The following is a 16,504-nucleotide window of genomic DNA, read 5'->3' on the forward strand; positions in this document are numbered from 1 at the left end:
GGGATGGAAAGTGGGGTTGGCACAGGAGGGGATGACAAGTTCAGAACCAGCATCAGCCCAGTTTTACTGAAGTGTTTCGTGTGAGCTCTCCAGCAGCACAGGAGCAGCTTTGCCAGCCTGGGGAGCTTTCTGTCAAGAGCACATGACTCCAAGTCACAGGATCTACTGAAAATCTCTATCCTCACTCGTATGTGTGTTTACATCCTTGCTTCAGCCTCTTTGACCACAGAGAAACTCATGTCCCAAACCCATCTGTCAGCATTTAAACCAGTTTTGAGGGAGGGGAGAGAAGGGAGGAGCTGTGGGCTTGTGCTTTTTGTACAGCTCTGGCAGGTTGAGGAGGTTTAAGACAAGTAAGCAGGGCTCAGGAAAGCTGAAAAGCTGAGCTGAGCTCAGAGCTCTGCCCCAGCCACTGGGCACGGTGCTCAATGACTTATCTCCCTTTCTGGGAAGTGAAGCTTATTTCTCTGTGCCTGGTCTGGAGCCCATAATTCCCTCTGGCTGGGAGCTGCCCTCCTGCCAGAGAGCAGCCAAAGGAGCCCAAAGGCTGAACGTGCAAGGGATGAATCATCTGGAATGGCTGAGGTCACATTCTGCTCTGGCCACTGTAAATCCAGACTAACTCCCCCAGCTCTGAGGGAATCACTCCAGGTTTGGAGCAGATATAAATTCCAACAGGAGTTGACCCAGAGGTTTTATGTTTCCAATGGAAAGGTTGAAAATGTGGGATGTTGCCTTAAACATGGACAGGCCAAGCATCTGGGAAGGGGTGGCTTTGCTTTGCATTAACATTAACGTGGTTTTGTAACCAGCTCCCACTTCTGAAGGGTTTGTAGCATGGAATTCTTCCAAGGCTGTGAAAAACTAACTTCTGTTTTACTCACAGCCTCCTTATCAGATGCAGCTCCCCATCTGTGTGTCCATTAACCACCCCAGCTGCTCCAACACCCCCTGCTCCTCTCCATGGGAGCACGCTGGGAAACTGAATCTGAGCTCACCTCTAAGCTGGATTTCATTAACCCTCATTAGGTCATTTGGAGTCAGTCTTGTTTGAGAACTAATTGGCCTTCAGGGGGTTTCTCTTTCTCTCTTTCCAAAGTGAATCCACTTAAAGTGAGTGAAGGAACCTTAATTCTGAAGAGCAGTGCCTTAAGGGAGTATAATGCAATGTCATAACCCCCCTTCAGGCTGTGCTTCAGAGGGACTGAAACCAGTAGCCACCTCCATGGGAAGGGTTCACAACCTATTAACAGGTTTCCTTCTCATCACTGCTGGCTTCACAGGGATTTGCATTCTTTCCTCTGCCTGCCTGGGCTATGCATTGCTCTGTAGGTCTGTTCCATCCATCAGGGTGTGGAATGCTGCTCCAGGATTTGCATCACAGCTTTGGGGCAGCCAGTTCCATCAGCACAGTCAAAACAAGTAGTGAGGGGGGGGGGGTGGAAAAGGAGAGGAAAAAGAAACACCAAGATGTTGTTTTGTATAAAACAGCCCCTGCAGCCCTTCTTGTTTATATTACACTTGTACAAGTGAGGGAGTGCTAAATTCTGTCCAAATCCCAGGAGAGGCATCGGCTGCCTTCATTGTATTTATAGTCTGATTAATCAAGACAGGCTGATATCAGGGAAACAATGAGGAGAGCAGTGATTTATCCCAGCTTACTGCATCACTTAATTCTCTCAGGCTAGCCAACATCCTTCACTGAGGAGCCCTGTAAGGTGTTACACAGGGCTCTTCTGTGCTTTGAACCTGCTTGGGGGTGATCTTGTGGATTAGGATCCCTCCAAGTCCTGATCTCCCAAAGGCTCTTCTGCCATGGCTGGCAGAGAACCAGGGATGGACCCAAACCTCAGAGGTTTCATGAGGCTGCTCAAGGTATGCTTGCCAGGAGATGGACACAGTCCCCAGCCTTGCTCACCTTCTTTCATGATGCAAATCACAAAGAACCTGCAGAGAAGGGCAGAAAAGGAGTGTAGGACAAGGTTAAGTATCCTGTTCTTTTGGGGCTGGGGAGTAAAGCAGGACAGAACAAAGGCAGTGTCATCCCAATGTAGCTGGGATGGATACAGTGAATTTTCCATCCTCTCCCTCCAGACTGACCTGGAAGAAAGTCCTCCATCTCTTTATCTGTCAGTGGGACTGGATGTCTGAGCAGGACACCCAAGAGGCAGAGCTGAAAACTGAAGCAGCATTCAATTACATTGCATTCAGTCAAAGCTCTGTGTGCCAGAACAACCAAAGCATCCACAGAACAAGCCTTCCCCAGGGTTGTATCCCCAGCTTCCTGAGGGTTCAGGAATATGCCTGCTCCATGGAGTAAGACTGGTTTTTTGTGACCAGCTGAGCCAAGTGAGATCCACAGAGCCAGGCTGGTGGAGGACATTGCTGATGCAAAGGAGAACTTGCATGCAGATGACCTGCCTTGAAAGTTTGTGTCCTGCTGCTCTCCACATGCTGAGGTTTAACCTCATTTCTCCCTGTCTCTGCAGGTGGATGCTGATGATGTCATCACCAAAGAGGAGCAGATCTTCCTACTGCTAAAAGCCAAAGCTAAGTGTGAACGACACCTGAAAGTCAAAGTGCCCAAGGTGCATGGTGAGTGTTCCCACCACAGCAACCCACACTGCATGGCTCATCTGCTCAAGCCCAGCCCTTCCACTCAGCCCCATCCACAAAGCTCAGAGCTCGTGAGGGAAGCAGCTGAAGAAGGCCTAAAATACAGGGCTTTCAGGATAGTCTGTGGGGAAGACCTTTCAGCACAAGGTGTTGAAGGAAAAAGAGTTGTCACAGCTTCTTTCTCCAGCTCCAGGCCTCCATACCACAGGGTCAGGAGGATGCAAGGGTGATAGTCATGAGTATACAGCCCTTGTCACTACACTCAGGCAATGCTTGGGAAGCAGCATCACCAGGCAAAGCATGGGAGATAGCATCAACCATCAGCTCTCCCAAGATCCTTCACAGCAAGGCAGCAGTGGTATGGGAAACAAAGCACCCTTCCAACACCCCTTCTCTGTTTCCCTCTGACATACTCTCTCTATTCTCCTCACATGGGCCCAAGCTCAGCTAAGCCTCTTCCTTCCACTTCCTTTCTATTTTGGGCTGCAAAATCACTACCAGATGTCAGGCTGGAGGGAGAAGGGAGAAAACTCTCTCATGTGGGCAGCAAAGTAATCATCCCCCCATTGGTTTCTTTCATCAGTTTCACATGTGTTAATTATTGGCCCTGGGGCTGTATGCTGAGGCACCAGCCAGTCCTGGGTGGGTGTCCTGTCCCACCTCCCAAGGCTGCCTGAGAGGAGGGAACAGGATGGAATGCTTCCCACCTCCACCTCTCAGAGGTCTCTCTTAGCACAGCCTCTGGAGACCTCATCAGCAGACAGAAAGGTCCCTAAAGCTAGCTGTGATCTTAGAGCAGAGCTGCCTTCCCACCTGGTGTCCCCCTCTTGTTGGAAATGACAGCAAGGGGCTGTAAAAGCCTGGCTTTCATTTTTATTCCAGGCTTCCAGCCTCACAGCAGCCAAAACCTCAAGCCACATCCTCTGTTGCTGCTTTGTCCTGTCCACCCAATGCCCAATTAACACCTCACTAAAAATGTATGTGCAAAGGCATTTCCTTCTGTTGTACCATTGCCCACCTGCCCACCTTGGGGTCTGGGGACATGAACCAGCTGCTTGTGCTCTGACACCCTATTTTCTGACTGTTCTCTGTGACACTGTCATGATTGAGTAGAGATTTCTCCCCTTAATTGTCAGCAGCAGCGTTGGTGGGGTTAGCAAGAGGTGTGTGACTGAGAGGCAGAGCTGGGGCAGTTTAACATGGCCACTTTGGTAGAGCAAAGGAATCAAACCACAGGGCTCAGCAAACACACCCTTGGTCCTATTTAGAGACCTTGTTCTGCTAATGAGGCCGGTTTTTGTTCTGTCATTGACTGGAACAGAAAGGAATCTCATCCACTCTCACTTAGATCTCATGCACACAAGTCCTGGCTTTGCAAAATCCTGTCCTGAGCTGCTTAAGCAATAAAACTTGGGCTTGCTCCTCCATCCTCCATAGCAAATCCCTGTCCAACCCCAAAGAGGAGGAACCATCTTGATGCCAATACTCACAGCTGTGTGTGTGTGTGTGTTAAGGCTTTAAAGACCCAAGGCAATCATTAGCAATGCACAATTAGATCAAAGTCACCTGCAAGAAGTCCAAAGGCAGAATGAATTCTGATTTAACCTGAAGCTTTCTTAAGATGTTGTGGAAGAACCTCCAGTAGCAGCAGCTCCAGAGCACCCCAGAAACTCACTCCAGCACCTCACAAACGAGGCAGTGAGTTGCCAGACTGTCTCTGAGATGGTCTAAAAGGTCCCAGGCAGAGGATTTAGCAAGTTGAGAAGATCTTCCCACTTTGCAGAAGAGTTTCCATCCACAGATTTGGACACATGAAATCATCGTCTCCTGGGTTATTTGTGGACAAGCTACCTCAATGTCCTTCTTGCACTGCCTCTGCTCCTTCATGCTGCAGGAGCTGAAGGAGATGGATAGGTTTAGATTCCCTTGTAGGGTGAGAGGTGACAGAATAGGGCTGTGATCTGCACTGTGTTAGCTCTAATGCAATTAATGGCTTGGCTAAGGCTTAGATGTTTAGGGTTTGCACAAAGGCTTCATAGCCCAGGGTAAGAAGTGGTTAGGTCTAGTCTTCTCCTTTGATGATATGGAAACTGGAGCCTGGTTTCTATTTGTGCTGATCACTCCAAGGACATGTGGGTCTGTACCCTTCTCAGCCAGATGAAAGGCTTCATTCCATTGCCTATTCCCTTGCTAGAGACCTCAAATAAGAAGCCTGGAAAGTGCAACATGGTCTTCACAGTTAAGATGCACCAGCATCCCCTTGCAGGCAACGTTTATGGAGGCAAAGTGCTTGTGTCTTGGGGAAATATAAGTCCTGGACAGCCACCACAAGCCTTCAGACAGTCTCCTGTGATACCAATGAGAGGATTTCTGAGGAGCACCCAGTGGGGTGGCAAGAGGACCCTGCAGACATGGAGGAATTGTTGTGCTTCCACCCAGCCAGAAAGAGAAGCTTTTGAGGTGCTATCTTCCTCCAATCTATTGATCCCAGGTTAAACCTGGTTTAGGTGGACCACAGCTGCTGTGCTGCAGCAGGAGATGCTTGCTGCTGCTGATGGTGTGGTCCCTAGGAGGGTAACCTAGCACTGAGGCAGCTTACCTGAACATGTGGTGGGATCTCCACCTTCAGAGGTGTTTTGAGAGCTAGCTAGACAAAGCCATGACTGATCTCACCTCACCTCATGCTGGTTTTCAAGGCTGAAGGTTGGACAAGAGACGTTCAGAGGTTCCTTCCAACAATCATTTCTATATTAGCCCTGCTCCCAGGGGGTTTAGGATGACAAGTCAAGAACATCAAGGCTCCTTGTGGGGATTTTCCTCCCTGTAGACTTCAGGGCTCAGCTATCAAAGACTGATGAGGGTTTAACTACAATGCAGCAAGTACAGAGCTGGACCAGGAGAGAAAGAGGGCTCTGGGTACTTTACCTGTCTTGTGTTTTGGAGAAGAAGAGGAGCTTTGCATGGCATCTCTCTCTTTTTTTTCTTGCATGTTGTTTCCATGTACCTTGAGAGTTCAAATCTGTGACTGCTTTATCATTTAATAGAGGGAAACAGGACAAGCTCACAATGAGACAGCAGTTTTTGGGGAGACCATAGGGAAAGCTCACCACAGAGTCATCAGAGGATGAGGCAGCTTCAGCCTTTCTTGGGTCCTTGCTTGTGGTGAGGGCAAAGGAATCTAAACCTGTGTTTAGGTGCCTAGGGTGAAAAAGGAGATGGAAACCTCTTCCATTGGTTCTGCATCACTCTATCTGAAAGTGAGAGCTGGATCTCAGCTGCCCAACCTCATGCATCTGCTCTTAGAGCCAGCATCCTTCTGGGACCACTGTAGCAGCCCTCAACATGGAGCAAACCTCAGTTTATATGGGACAAGCCTGCAGACAGTCCAGTGGTGCAGGATGTTTGGGAAAGGAGAAAGTCTCTGCTTAAAAACCCTTGGCCTAAGTCAGCCAGGAGTGGTGTCAGCCTGCAGAGTCCCATCTCTCCAGGGAAACTCTTAACCACAGAGGTCACAGGAAAAGAGGCCTTTGACCTCATGGCTGGTTTAGAGCTGCTTTGCACTGGATGCTTACACAAGCCTTGCAGCAAGTGAAGACTGCTGTGCAGCCTAAGGTCTGGCCTTCACATCTGTGCTATGGAGTTTCTTGCTGCACCCCTCAGCATTCAGTGTCGTAGCTCATGGGTGGAGACACAAAAGGACTTTGAGAGATGCATCCACTGCTATGGGCATGCAGGGATAGCTCTCTCTCATAGAGTCATACAGTAGAAACATTTTGGCTGGAAGAGACCTTTAAGCCCATGGAGTGCAGCCTCTGTCCCAGCCCTGTCACCCACCAGCCCACTGCCCTCAGTGCAGCACCCACCTGGCTCTGAAACCCCTGCGGGGTGACTCCAGCACCTCCCTGGGAGCTGTTCCAATGCCTGACAGCCCTGAGAGCAAAGAAATTCCTCCTCACATCCAGCCTGAACCTCCCCTGCTGCAGCTTGAGGCTGTTTCTTCTTGTTCTATTGCTTGTTCCTAGGGAGAACAGACCACCCCCTTGTAGAGAGTGAGGAGGGTCTCCCCTGAGCCTGCTTTTCTCCAGGCTCAACAGCCCCAGATCCCTCAGCCCTTCCTCAGCTGAGATGTGCTCCAAACCCTTTCTTACCTTGGTATCTTACCTCTGGATCCCCTCCAGCACCTCCATGTCCTTCTTGTAGAGAGGGTCCCAGAACTGGACACAGGATTGGAGGTGCAGCCTCACCAAAGCTGAGCCCAAGGCAGTGATCAGCTCCCTGCTCCTGCTGACTCTCGTGGCTCTCTAAGCCATGAGGAACTTGTGTGCACTTCTACAAGCAGCCTGTGCTTCTCCAAGGAGGCTTTTGAGGACCTGCTCTCATCAGCACTTTGAGCCTGTTACCTGGCTTCATTCAGCCTGAATGAAGCATTGTTCTTCTGCCAGCTCAGAGGCAGCCAGATGGAAGGTGTGAGGAGGCAGCAATAATGTCTCTTCTCTCAGAGAAGGAGCAAATGGAGTCCCATGGACCCTTAACTGCATCTCATGTCTTGAACTGGTCCTGTAGGGCATCTCTATGGCAAAGGGAAGTAGAGACTCCAGCACAAGCCTATAGCTTTGATCAGTTTGGCTAACAAGGGCTGAGCAGGACTCAGGTAAGACAACAGAGGCAGTAAGGACTCGTGTGTGCACACAGAGGCCAGTTTTCTTATCACCACAAAGGATGACTTCATTTGTTGCTTCAGACTCCCTTCAGCATGTATGACTGGCCTGAGAAAGAGCCTTTTTGGAGGAGGGTTTGTTTTTCATCTGGGTGAGCTTCCTGATCTGGTTCATCATGCAGCCACATAAACAAGAGAGGCATCAGAGGGCAAAGAGCAGTGCCAGGAAAGAAAGGTGTTGGTGTAAGCAGTGCTGTGCTGAGCATTACCTGCTTGAACCTCCAAGGTTTTCAAAGCCTAAGCTGACTTCTCCCCAGTTGCCTTCTCTCCCTGCTCCCATGGAGCCCCACACCACATCAAGGGGTGAATGCATCCACTTGGTCCTGTCACACCTTGTCCTGCCTCATGCCTATCCCTGGCCATCAGAACTTGCCAGGTACCACTGCTTGGATCTTACTTTTGCCCTGGGTGTGATTGCAGCCCGGTGTTGTCATTTACTTCCATCATCATCATCAGTGACCTGTGTTTTTGGAAGCAGTGAGGGAATTTGGAACACCTTGGGGGAGTTTTAGATAGAAAGCACTATCCCACAAGCTGGCCTGGAAGGTTGGTAGGGCTGCTGTCCTCATGCCTGGGAGCTGACGCACAGGGATATTCAACACCTCACCTCCCATCTCAAAGGAGAGCCTGTGGCAGAGCCAACGTCTGGATCCTCATCCCCTTACTCTTCAGCCAGGGCAGAAGCCACAAACCACATTTCCTTTTGTCCTGGAATTCAAGGTGAGGCTACAAAAAAAAAAGCAAACCCAGGTGGCCAGCAACTGATGGAAATGGCTGGATGAATCCCACCTGACTGAAACTCAAAGCTCTCGTCATCACTCCGGGTTTAAAGCCTCTGGGGTTTGTTCTGAAAGGAGGAAAACACATTTGCAGCTTCCTGCAGTTCAAGGAGTGCCTGGGTTCTCCTCCTCCTCTTTAGCTCAGCTCATTGCTGAGTGCATCTCATGGGCCAGCCCTATTCCTGGGATAAACTGGCAGGTTCCCATTCAGCTTGGTGAGGGAATTGGTTCATCACACGTGTGTTGATTTCTCCCACAGTTGAGCACTGCAGATCTTTCTCCCCTTCTCCAATGAGCATTCAAGCAATGTTTTTAAAGGGCAAAATCTGAATTTGATAGATATCCACGAGCCTTAAGAGATGAGGGGTAGGGTGAGGTGATCAGCACCTCGCTTTGGTTTTGGGCTGCTGTGTGCTGTTCCCTTCCTCCCCTTGCAGCTCCCCACTCCTAATGCAATGACTTGGCCATCTCAGGCTAGAAATGGCTGCACAAATTAACACAAGTGAAGGTGACATGCTATGGGAGGGATCTGTGAGTCCAGCACCAGGAGGGGAAGTGAGAAGTTGAGGAGCAGCTTTCTGTGCATCATTCCTCCAGCACAGACTTGGACTTGGCGTGGGGACACGCACCTGAACTGGCTCTTTGAGTGGAAAATGTGATGCTGCCTGTGCTGAGCTTCATGTGCTCTTCCCCAGGAAGCAGCCAGCCCAGGAGAGATAAGAACCTTGAATCACATTGTGGAGTATGGAAAGCAGTGGTGTCCATCCATCATGCAGAGTGCAGAAGGATGTGTTTCTTGAAAGGAGACTTCCAGAGGATGGAAGGGATAGTCACTGTCTGTCTTGATTATAACACTCACCTGATTCCTGGCTCATGCCCTGAAAGATCAGACAATTAGCTGTCAAGTGGAACATGCAACTAAGCTACCTGCTACCATGGCTCAGCAACATCTTGTTCAGCTGTCACCAACCACGTGCAGTTGTAGTAGACATGTGCCTAAGCCTCGCTCCAAGAGTTAAATCAGGGACTAAGGATCATCAGGGTGAGCAGCAGATGTGCCAAGTGCTTCTGGAGAGTGGCTGGTAGGTGTGTGGTTGCTAGCAGGGTCAGGAGTGACAAAGAGAGTCCATCCAAAGCAGAACAGGTAGAGAATGGGTACAGTTCTAAACTTCCTGCAGCAATAACGGGCCACTGTTCATGTGTAAAAGCCCCTCATTCCCTTTTCTCCCCCCAAGATGTTAGCTGTTAGCTTTCTGCTGGACAGTGGAGGGTGAGCATCCTCCAGCCCTCCTACAACAGATCCCATGCACAGTGTCATCTGTCCCCTGACCACCTCTCAGCCAAATCTCTGAGCCTGAGGACCTGCCATGGGCTTTGACCCGTGGGCACAGCCCCACAGAGACCTGTGCCATGGGCAGACAGGGCTGGGCCAGTCCAGTGTGCTTCCACACAGCCCTGTCTCAGGCTCTGTGCATCATCTGCCACTTTTGGCTAAGGCACTGAAAGATGGAGACTCAAAAGTATCAAACACAACCACCAGAAACCTGTCCCCACAAGCATTTGGCTGCTTCTCTTCTTTTCTTTCTCTCTGCATCCCTCCCCCTCGCTTGTTATTCCTCTCTAACTGCAGTCCCTCAGATGAAAGCCTTCTGGAAAGAACAGGAAACCCTCAAATCTCCCTTCTACATGCACAAATGTTCCATTTTAGCCACGGTGGGCAGCCTGATGCCATCCCAAAGTTAAACCTGGAAGGGGATGAAGTGAAATTCCCAGCCAGAAGCCACCAGACCTGCTTTTTCTTTTGCTTATATATATTTCTTTTTCCCCATGAATTAAAAGCCTGTCTGCCTCTGGTTTGGAGAGGGAGATGGGACATTTTGTGGGGGAAGAGAGAGGGGTGGTTTTTTTACACAAACCTGTTATTAGCAAAGGCCATCAGCTGTCTTTTCTCAGCCTTAGGTGTTGCAGCTTCCCTCCAAATGGTTTGTTGCTTTAATAAATAAACCTGTTTGCTAGGGAAAAGGGTTATTTTTAGTCAAGGAGCTTCTATGTATTTACCTAAGGTGTGTGGGTTGCACATCTGAGCTTATGGCTCCATTGTCCCTAAAGGACCTATGCCCAAGCTCTCTCCAAGCTTGCAGAAGACCAGGATCTGCCAGAGTTTCCTCACAAGTTGTGAGTAGCCTCAGGTGCCTTAGAAGCTGAGGGAGGGAAATGCATCCAGGCCACTCAGGATTTACCCTAAACACCTCAGATCTCTGCAAACCCATATCTTCCCCTGCTCTTTCTATCTCCTCTCTGTTTCTGTTCTCAGTCCTCGTGGCTCAGCGATGCAGAGCCAGAGTGTTAGCCCAAACAGCATCCTGCAAGCAACCAAACCATCCCTTGTTAACATGCTCCCAGCACAGTTTTGGCCTGGGACAGCTGTCACTGCCCCAGTGGACACCATTTGAAGGCCAGTGCAGACCTTTCAAGATGATGATACAGACAAGACTGTTCTTGTGGGATGTGCATGAGAGAGAGTGCAGATTCATGGATACAAGCCATGCTGGACTTGAAGGACCTGAAAAGGGCTTATGGTCTGGGGTATTGACTAATAGAGATGCTATCAGGGAGTTTCAGTCAAGCCTGGGTTTTCTCATTGCATCTGTGGTTCTGGAATGAACCACATCTGTGGTTCTGGGTGAAAAGAGCTCTGAAACCCTAGGGAGAGATGACATCTCCCCCCCAACCCCTCTACCACAGCCATCACTCAAGTCAGCAGTCTGTGATGATTACCAATGCCTTGCAGCTCTTCACAGATGACTGCTTGCCAATTGTGCCTGAATCAAAGCCAGCAAGAGATGGGAAATGCCAACACCTGGTTTCTACCTGCAAAAGGTTTATTGGCCAAGGGCTTCCACCTCCATTGAGCAATATCTGATCAGCTCTACAGGTCTTGCAGTGCACAGGAGGAAGAGGTCTGAGGGATTATGGTAGGCATGGACCTGTGCTAGACATGAAATGTAACCCAGAGGAAGGGTGACAAACAGTACACAGGGTGGCTAAACTGCAGCACTAATTATCATCCTTATGTAATAATTGATATGACCAACACCATTTCCCCTCAGAAGGAGAACTGGAGGGGGGTGGAAGGACTAGAGGTACTGGAATGAGGACAGAAGGATGCATGGGCTGAGCCAGGCCAGCAGTGGCAGGTCAGGTGTTGCCAAATGGGATGCTGGAGGTGGTGTTTCTTCACTTGGGTTGGAAGTTCAGTGAGTGGACTGGCAAGATGTGAAGGGGGCTAGTGATGGTGGGGTAGACAGCTCTCTGGAGCTGAGGCACAGGAGCAGTTTTCTAGCAGCACTCATAACCTTGTGACTTTCCCATTCTGCCTTGAGGTGAGGGAAGACCCACTGTGACTTGGAGCAGCCCTTTCCTTCCAAAGCCCAGTTCCTCCAGGGCTGAGAACACAAAAGGAGTGTTTTGCCCACTAAATGCTGATGTGCAGAGCAGCAAAGCTTCAGAGATGTATGCGCTGACATGAGGACACACAGCACTGTGTCTCCACACTGCAGGCAGAGCATCTTTCTCCAAAACAGACACACACTCCCCCTGCCTTGCCCAGCACAGCTCAACAACCATACCCCCCCCTCCCTACTGACCGTACTCACCCATAGACCTGTGCATGTACACAAGCAGGCACTCGTGCACACATGCTGTGACAGGTCTGAAACACATCTGCAACACCAAACACCCTTACACAGAGACACTGGCTCTCTAAACCTCCCTTTCTGCTCCTGTCCCAAAATGCTGCGTCATTTCTTTTTGGGCTGCTCCTTCCTGCCTGTTTCCAACCCACCAAACGTCCTTCCCGTAATGGAGTGACCACAATTGCACACCCCATTCCAAATGTGGTCTCCCTGGTGCCTTGCACAGTGCCAGAGCAAGTCAGGCTGATTTATATTTCATGCCCCTGGATAAACACCTCGAGACCTTGTTTGCATTTCCCCAGCTGCCAAGCGGCCTCGCAGATGGTTTTAATGTGTTCTCCACATGCATGTACCACTTGCACAGAAATCAGACCTGAGACTGGGGCAGGGGGGAAGGAAAAGAGGGAGCAGGCAAGGGGAAAATGGCAGAGAGGAGAGAACAGCCCTTATTGCACCTTGGGGGCTGTGCACTGAGCAGGCATGGCCCAAATATGCCTCTCCTTCCCTCCCTCTTGCACAAAAGCAACCTGCAGCGTGCTGGGATTTCTGACTAAGCTCAGAAGCAAAGAGTGAGCAAAATGAGAGAGATGTATGTGGTGCAGCCCTTCCACAGAGCACTCTGAGACTGGCCTTTCTGCCTCCAAAAGGCAAGGCTGGCACTAATGGCATCAGAGCACTCGCTTGCTTCGTCCTGAACCATATTGGCTTGTGATGATGAGTACCATTTCCATGCCCTGAGATTTCAACCCTCAGGGGCTAAGGGGAGCTGCAAGGCACATCTGTTCTAAAACTACATTAACCTGTGCTACCATGAGTACTCTGTAGCATGGTCTTGCTCTAAGGGAGCATTCATGACAGTCCAAGCAATGGTGAGATGAGTAGCTGCCCAATAACAGCAACCTGCAGGCACTGAGACACAGGCTCAGCTGGGAGGGTTTTACAGTCTGTCCTTAGAAGATGGGAAAAAATGGTCTGTAATAAAGTGTCATGCAGGTGCAGAGAAGTAAATCAGATGTTCTGACTTGCACCTGGCAGGTATATAGCTGCCCTGCTGTGACTGATGTTAGAGGAACGTGGCATTCAGTGTATTTCCACTGGTAACTTCTAGTTAGATGGTGAACTGGCACATTTCCACATGCTTTGTCTTCTCAGAGTGCTTATTTCACAGTGGTCCTCTGCAGAGCTGACTGAGGAGGAGCTGTCTGCTGGTGATTCGAGTCCCTCCCCCAGCACAGCTCTGAAAAGGCAATGGGTGGAAGTAGCATCCAGCTCCATCTCTCCCTCAGACTGTATTTCAATGAGGGCTTTGTTGCTTGAAACTTTGGGGCTGCCCTGAGCTGAAGCTGGGGACTGGGGTGAGCTGGATTGATGGGCTGCAAAGAGAAATAAAGCTTGATAGGAAATGCATCAGGGAACTAGAGGAGGTGAGTGTTACTGGTGCAGGGATGGAGTGGTGGAAAGAGAGGCTGAGCTCTGCTGTGGTTTAGCTTGACTTGAGGCAGTGATGAGCAGGGTACATCAAGATCAATGACATATGGGAGAACCATAGAATCATTCTGGTTAGGAAAGATCTTTTAGATCACCAAGTCTCAGCCCTCCCCTCCCCCTGCCCAGCCCAGCACTAACCCACAGCCTCAGCACCTCAGCCCCATGGCTTTGGGGTCCCTCCAGGGCTGGGCACTGCCCCAGCTCCCTGGGCAGCCTGGCACAGGGGCTGACACCCCTCTCAGGGAAACAGTTCTTCCTCAGCTCCAACCTCAACCTCCCCTGGGGTGACCTGAGTCTGTTTCCTCTTGTCCTGTCACTCAGGAGCAGAGACCAACTCCCCAGCCCCAGCCTCCTGTCAGGGAGCTGCAGAGAGTGATCCTGTCTCCCCTCAGCCTCCTCCTCTCCAGGCTGAACACCCCCATTCCCTCAGCCCCTCCCCATTAATGCCATTGCTATAATGACACCATCTGAAATTCACTCAGGGATGTTTAAACTCACTGACCCCATCCCAAACACGACTCATCTGAAGGACAGAAGCTCTCTCTTAGTTTCCAGTACGAACTTTGGTCTCTGCCAGTTTACACCTCTGTATTTTTGCATCATTTTCCACTTTTGCAGCCCATCTCCATTCTTAGTGCTTACCCTTGGGGTGAGAAAAAGCAGTATTCCTTGTTCTCTCTTGCTGGATTAAGCATCCCAACGCTTTTCTTCTCCTCTAAGGTCATCAACAAAATCTTCCCACCCTACCAGTCCTGTCACTGGATCACCTTTTCTTTCTGTTCCTTTACAACAAAGAAATTGATGAGCTTTTTCTCCCAGAGTGAGTCTTTTGTTTGTCCACTGACAAGGATATCTCAGGACAATGGATGTCTTTAATTCCTGCCTCAGCAGTTGACTTCTGCCAGCCTCACTTATCTGCCTCTGTTAGGTTTGTAGTCAGGGAGTCACTGAGCCTCCCTTTCCCCACAAGTACAGTCACCTTGTCTCCCTCAACTCATGCCAAACTACTGAAACAGAAAGGATGGGATATCTGCAGAGTCTCTGGAGAGGAAAAAGTCCTGCCTCACTTCCAGCTACTCAGGCTGTCCTGCAAGACTGATTTCTTCAGCACTAAAGTGGTTGGTGATCTCCTCTAAACTGCGCTTCCCACCTTCCCTTACAGCTCTGAACTGGGAGCAGCTTCACCCACACACATGCCTGAGAGGGAAGCAGTATCCTCATCCTCCATGCAGCATTGCCTGAATGACTGACACACATCCAGGACACTTAAGATGTTGGATAAGGATGAGATTTACCTCTTTGCTTAAAGGCTTATGGATTCCTTCTTACACCTTCAGTGGATCCTACTGTTTCATCCAATGAAATCAGTTTTGCCTTCCCAGTTCAACATGAGACATGTCCCAACCCTACCCACCTGTATCCCTCCAAGCAGCACATTTGATCCCTCAAACTGGTTTTCACCAGCAAAAGGACATTTTCAAGAGCTTTTCCATCAGCATTTAGAACAAACCAGCCTCCTCCTCATTGTGCTTCTAAACAGTGGTAACAGAGGAAAGGAAAACAAGAGAGAGGAGCCAAGTTGTTGGCACTGTAAATATTTTTACAAACCAAGAGAAAAATAAATGTTTGGAGGAAATATTTGGTAAAACAAACAAAAAGAAGAGTGCAGTTTGCATTCCAGCACAATAGCAATGGAATAGCTGGGATTTTCCTTCCCTGCCTCATCAGCAGCTCACTTCAGAGATCTCTGGAGTGAATAAAATAGAGGAAAGTGGAGGGTAGAAAGTGCAGAATCTGGTCCTAGTTATCACATCAGTGTTCTCAAGCTGGTTTAATGAGTGTTGATCAGAGGAGACAGGGGTATCTTCAACTACATCATGTTGCTCAGACCATGGCCCAACCTGACCTTGAATGTTTCCAGAGATGGGGCATCTACCAGCTCCTGGGGCAACCTCTGACACTGTTCCACCACCTTCCTCATAACAAATTTCCTCCTTTTGTCTAGTCTGAATCTACCCTCATTGAGTTTAGAATCTTTTCTCCTTGTCCTGCCTCTTGCCCACGAGGGCACATTGCTGGCTCATGGTCAGTTTATTATCACCCAGCACTCCCAGGTCTCTCTCTGCAGAGCTGCTCTCCAGCAGTTTGACCCCCAGCCTGTCCTGGTGCAGGGGGTTGTTCCTTCCCAGCTGCAGGACTCTGCACTTGTCCTTGTTGAACCTCAGGAGGTTCCTCTCTGCCCAAGTCTCCAGCTGGTTCAGATCCCACTGACTGGCAGCTCAGCCCCTGGGGAATCAGCCAGTGCTCCCAGTTTGGTGCCAGCAGGGCACTTGCTGAGGGTACACACATACCCACAAGGTATTCTCCATAGGAGCGTTTTCTGCATGAATATTGCAGTATGATACCAAATGAAAGTCCTTGCAAGCCAAGGCTGACCTTTGCAAGCTGTTCTGGGCATTTTAGAAGAGGGGAAAGTTCTTCTCTCTCTTTAGAAGAGGGGAATGTTTTTCTCTCACTTTAGGAAGGGGAAAGTTTTCCTCCCAGCACGACATTCAGATGGATTTTTTTCTCTCCCCAACCCTGTTTCTCCACAGCATTCACTTCAAGCTTTACCCAGCTTTATTTGTTGTGATAATAAGAAAAGAGCTTTATTTTAACACAGACCACTCCGAGGGCTAAATGGAACCTTTGTGTACTGACTTGTCTGCAAAACAGCCTCAGAGACAATCACATTTTTTTCCTAATCCAATTTGTTTTGGGTTTTCCTCTTTCTTTTGATCCTTCCAGAGAAATGAAAAATAAACAAGCTGGGTTTCAGAGTGTAAGTAATCCTGGAACATGATGAGCCCAGGGGAAAGGCTTTCCCAGTATCCATGAATAGGAAATGTAGTATTATCCTTCCTCTAATGTGGCTGGAAGCAGAGAAAATGCAACAAGCTTCCTCCTCCTTTTCTCTTCACACTGATGCTGAGGAGTTTTACCTCCTGTACCCTCACTCCTGCTTCATGCTTAAGAAGACAGGCAGTGCTTATCGTGGTCCTGCTCATCAGCACTGCATTAAAGAGAAACCAGCAGTTAAGAGCTTCTCTCTTGTTTTTCATCTCCAAAGGTAGCAGCAAACTGAATTGATCACTGTCACCTCTGACCCTGGAGGTCAGCCCATCCCAGCCAAAGGTCTTTAAAGCAATCCTGGATTCTTCCTGAAGCCT

The 16,504-nt window shown here is 49.4% G+C and overlaps 1 protein-coding gene across 1 annotated transcript in view; it reads left to right on the top strand.

Moving 5' to 3' along the window:
• PTH1R (parathyroid hormone 1 receptor) overlaps positions 1 to 16,504 on the top strand; it is a 98,033-nt gene that overhangs the window by 42,659 nt on the left and 38,870 nt on the right. The window contains exon 2 of the mRNA XM_061996638.1: positions 2,490 to 2,595. Within this exon, the coding sequence (XP_061852622.1) occupies positions 2,490 to 2,595 (106 nt within the window). The remainder of the gene's footprint in view (positions 1 to 2,489; positions 2,596 to 16,504) is intronic.

Source organism: Colius striatus, chromosome 5, assembly GCF_028858725.1.
Source record: "Colius striatus isolate bColStr4 chromosome 5, bColStr4.1.hap1, whole genome shotgun sequence".
Lineage (NCBI taxonomy): Eukaryota > Metazoa > Chordata > Aves > Coliiformes > Coliidae > Colius > Colius striatus.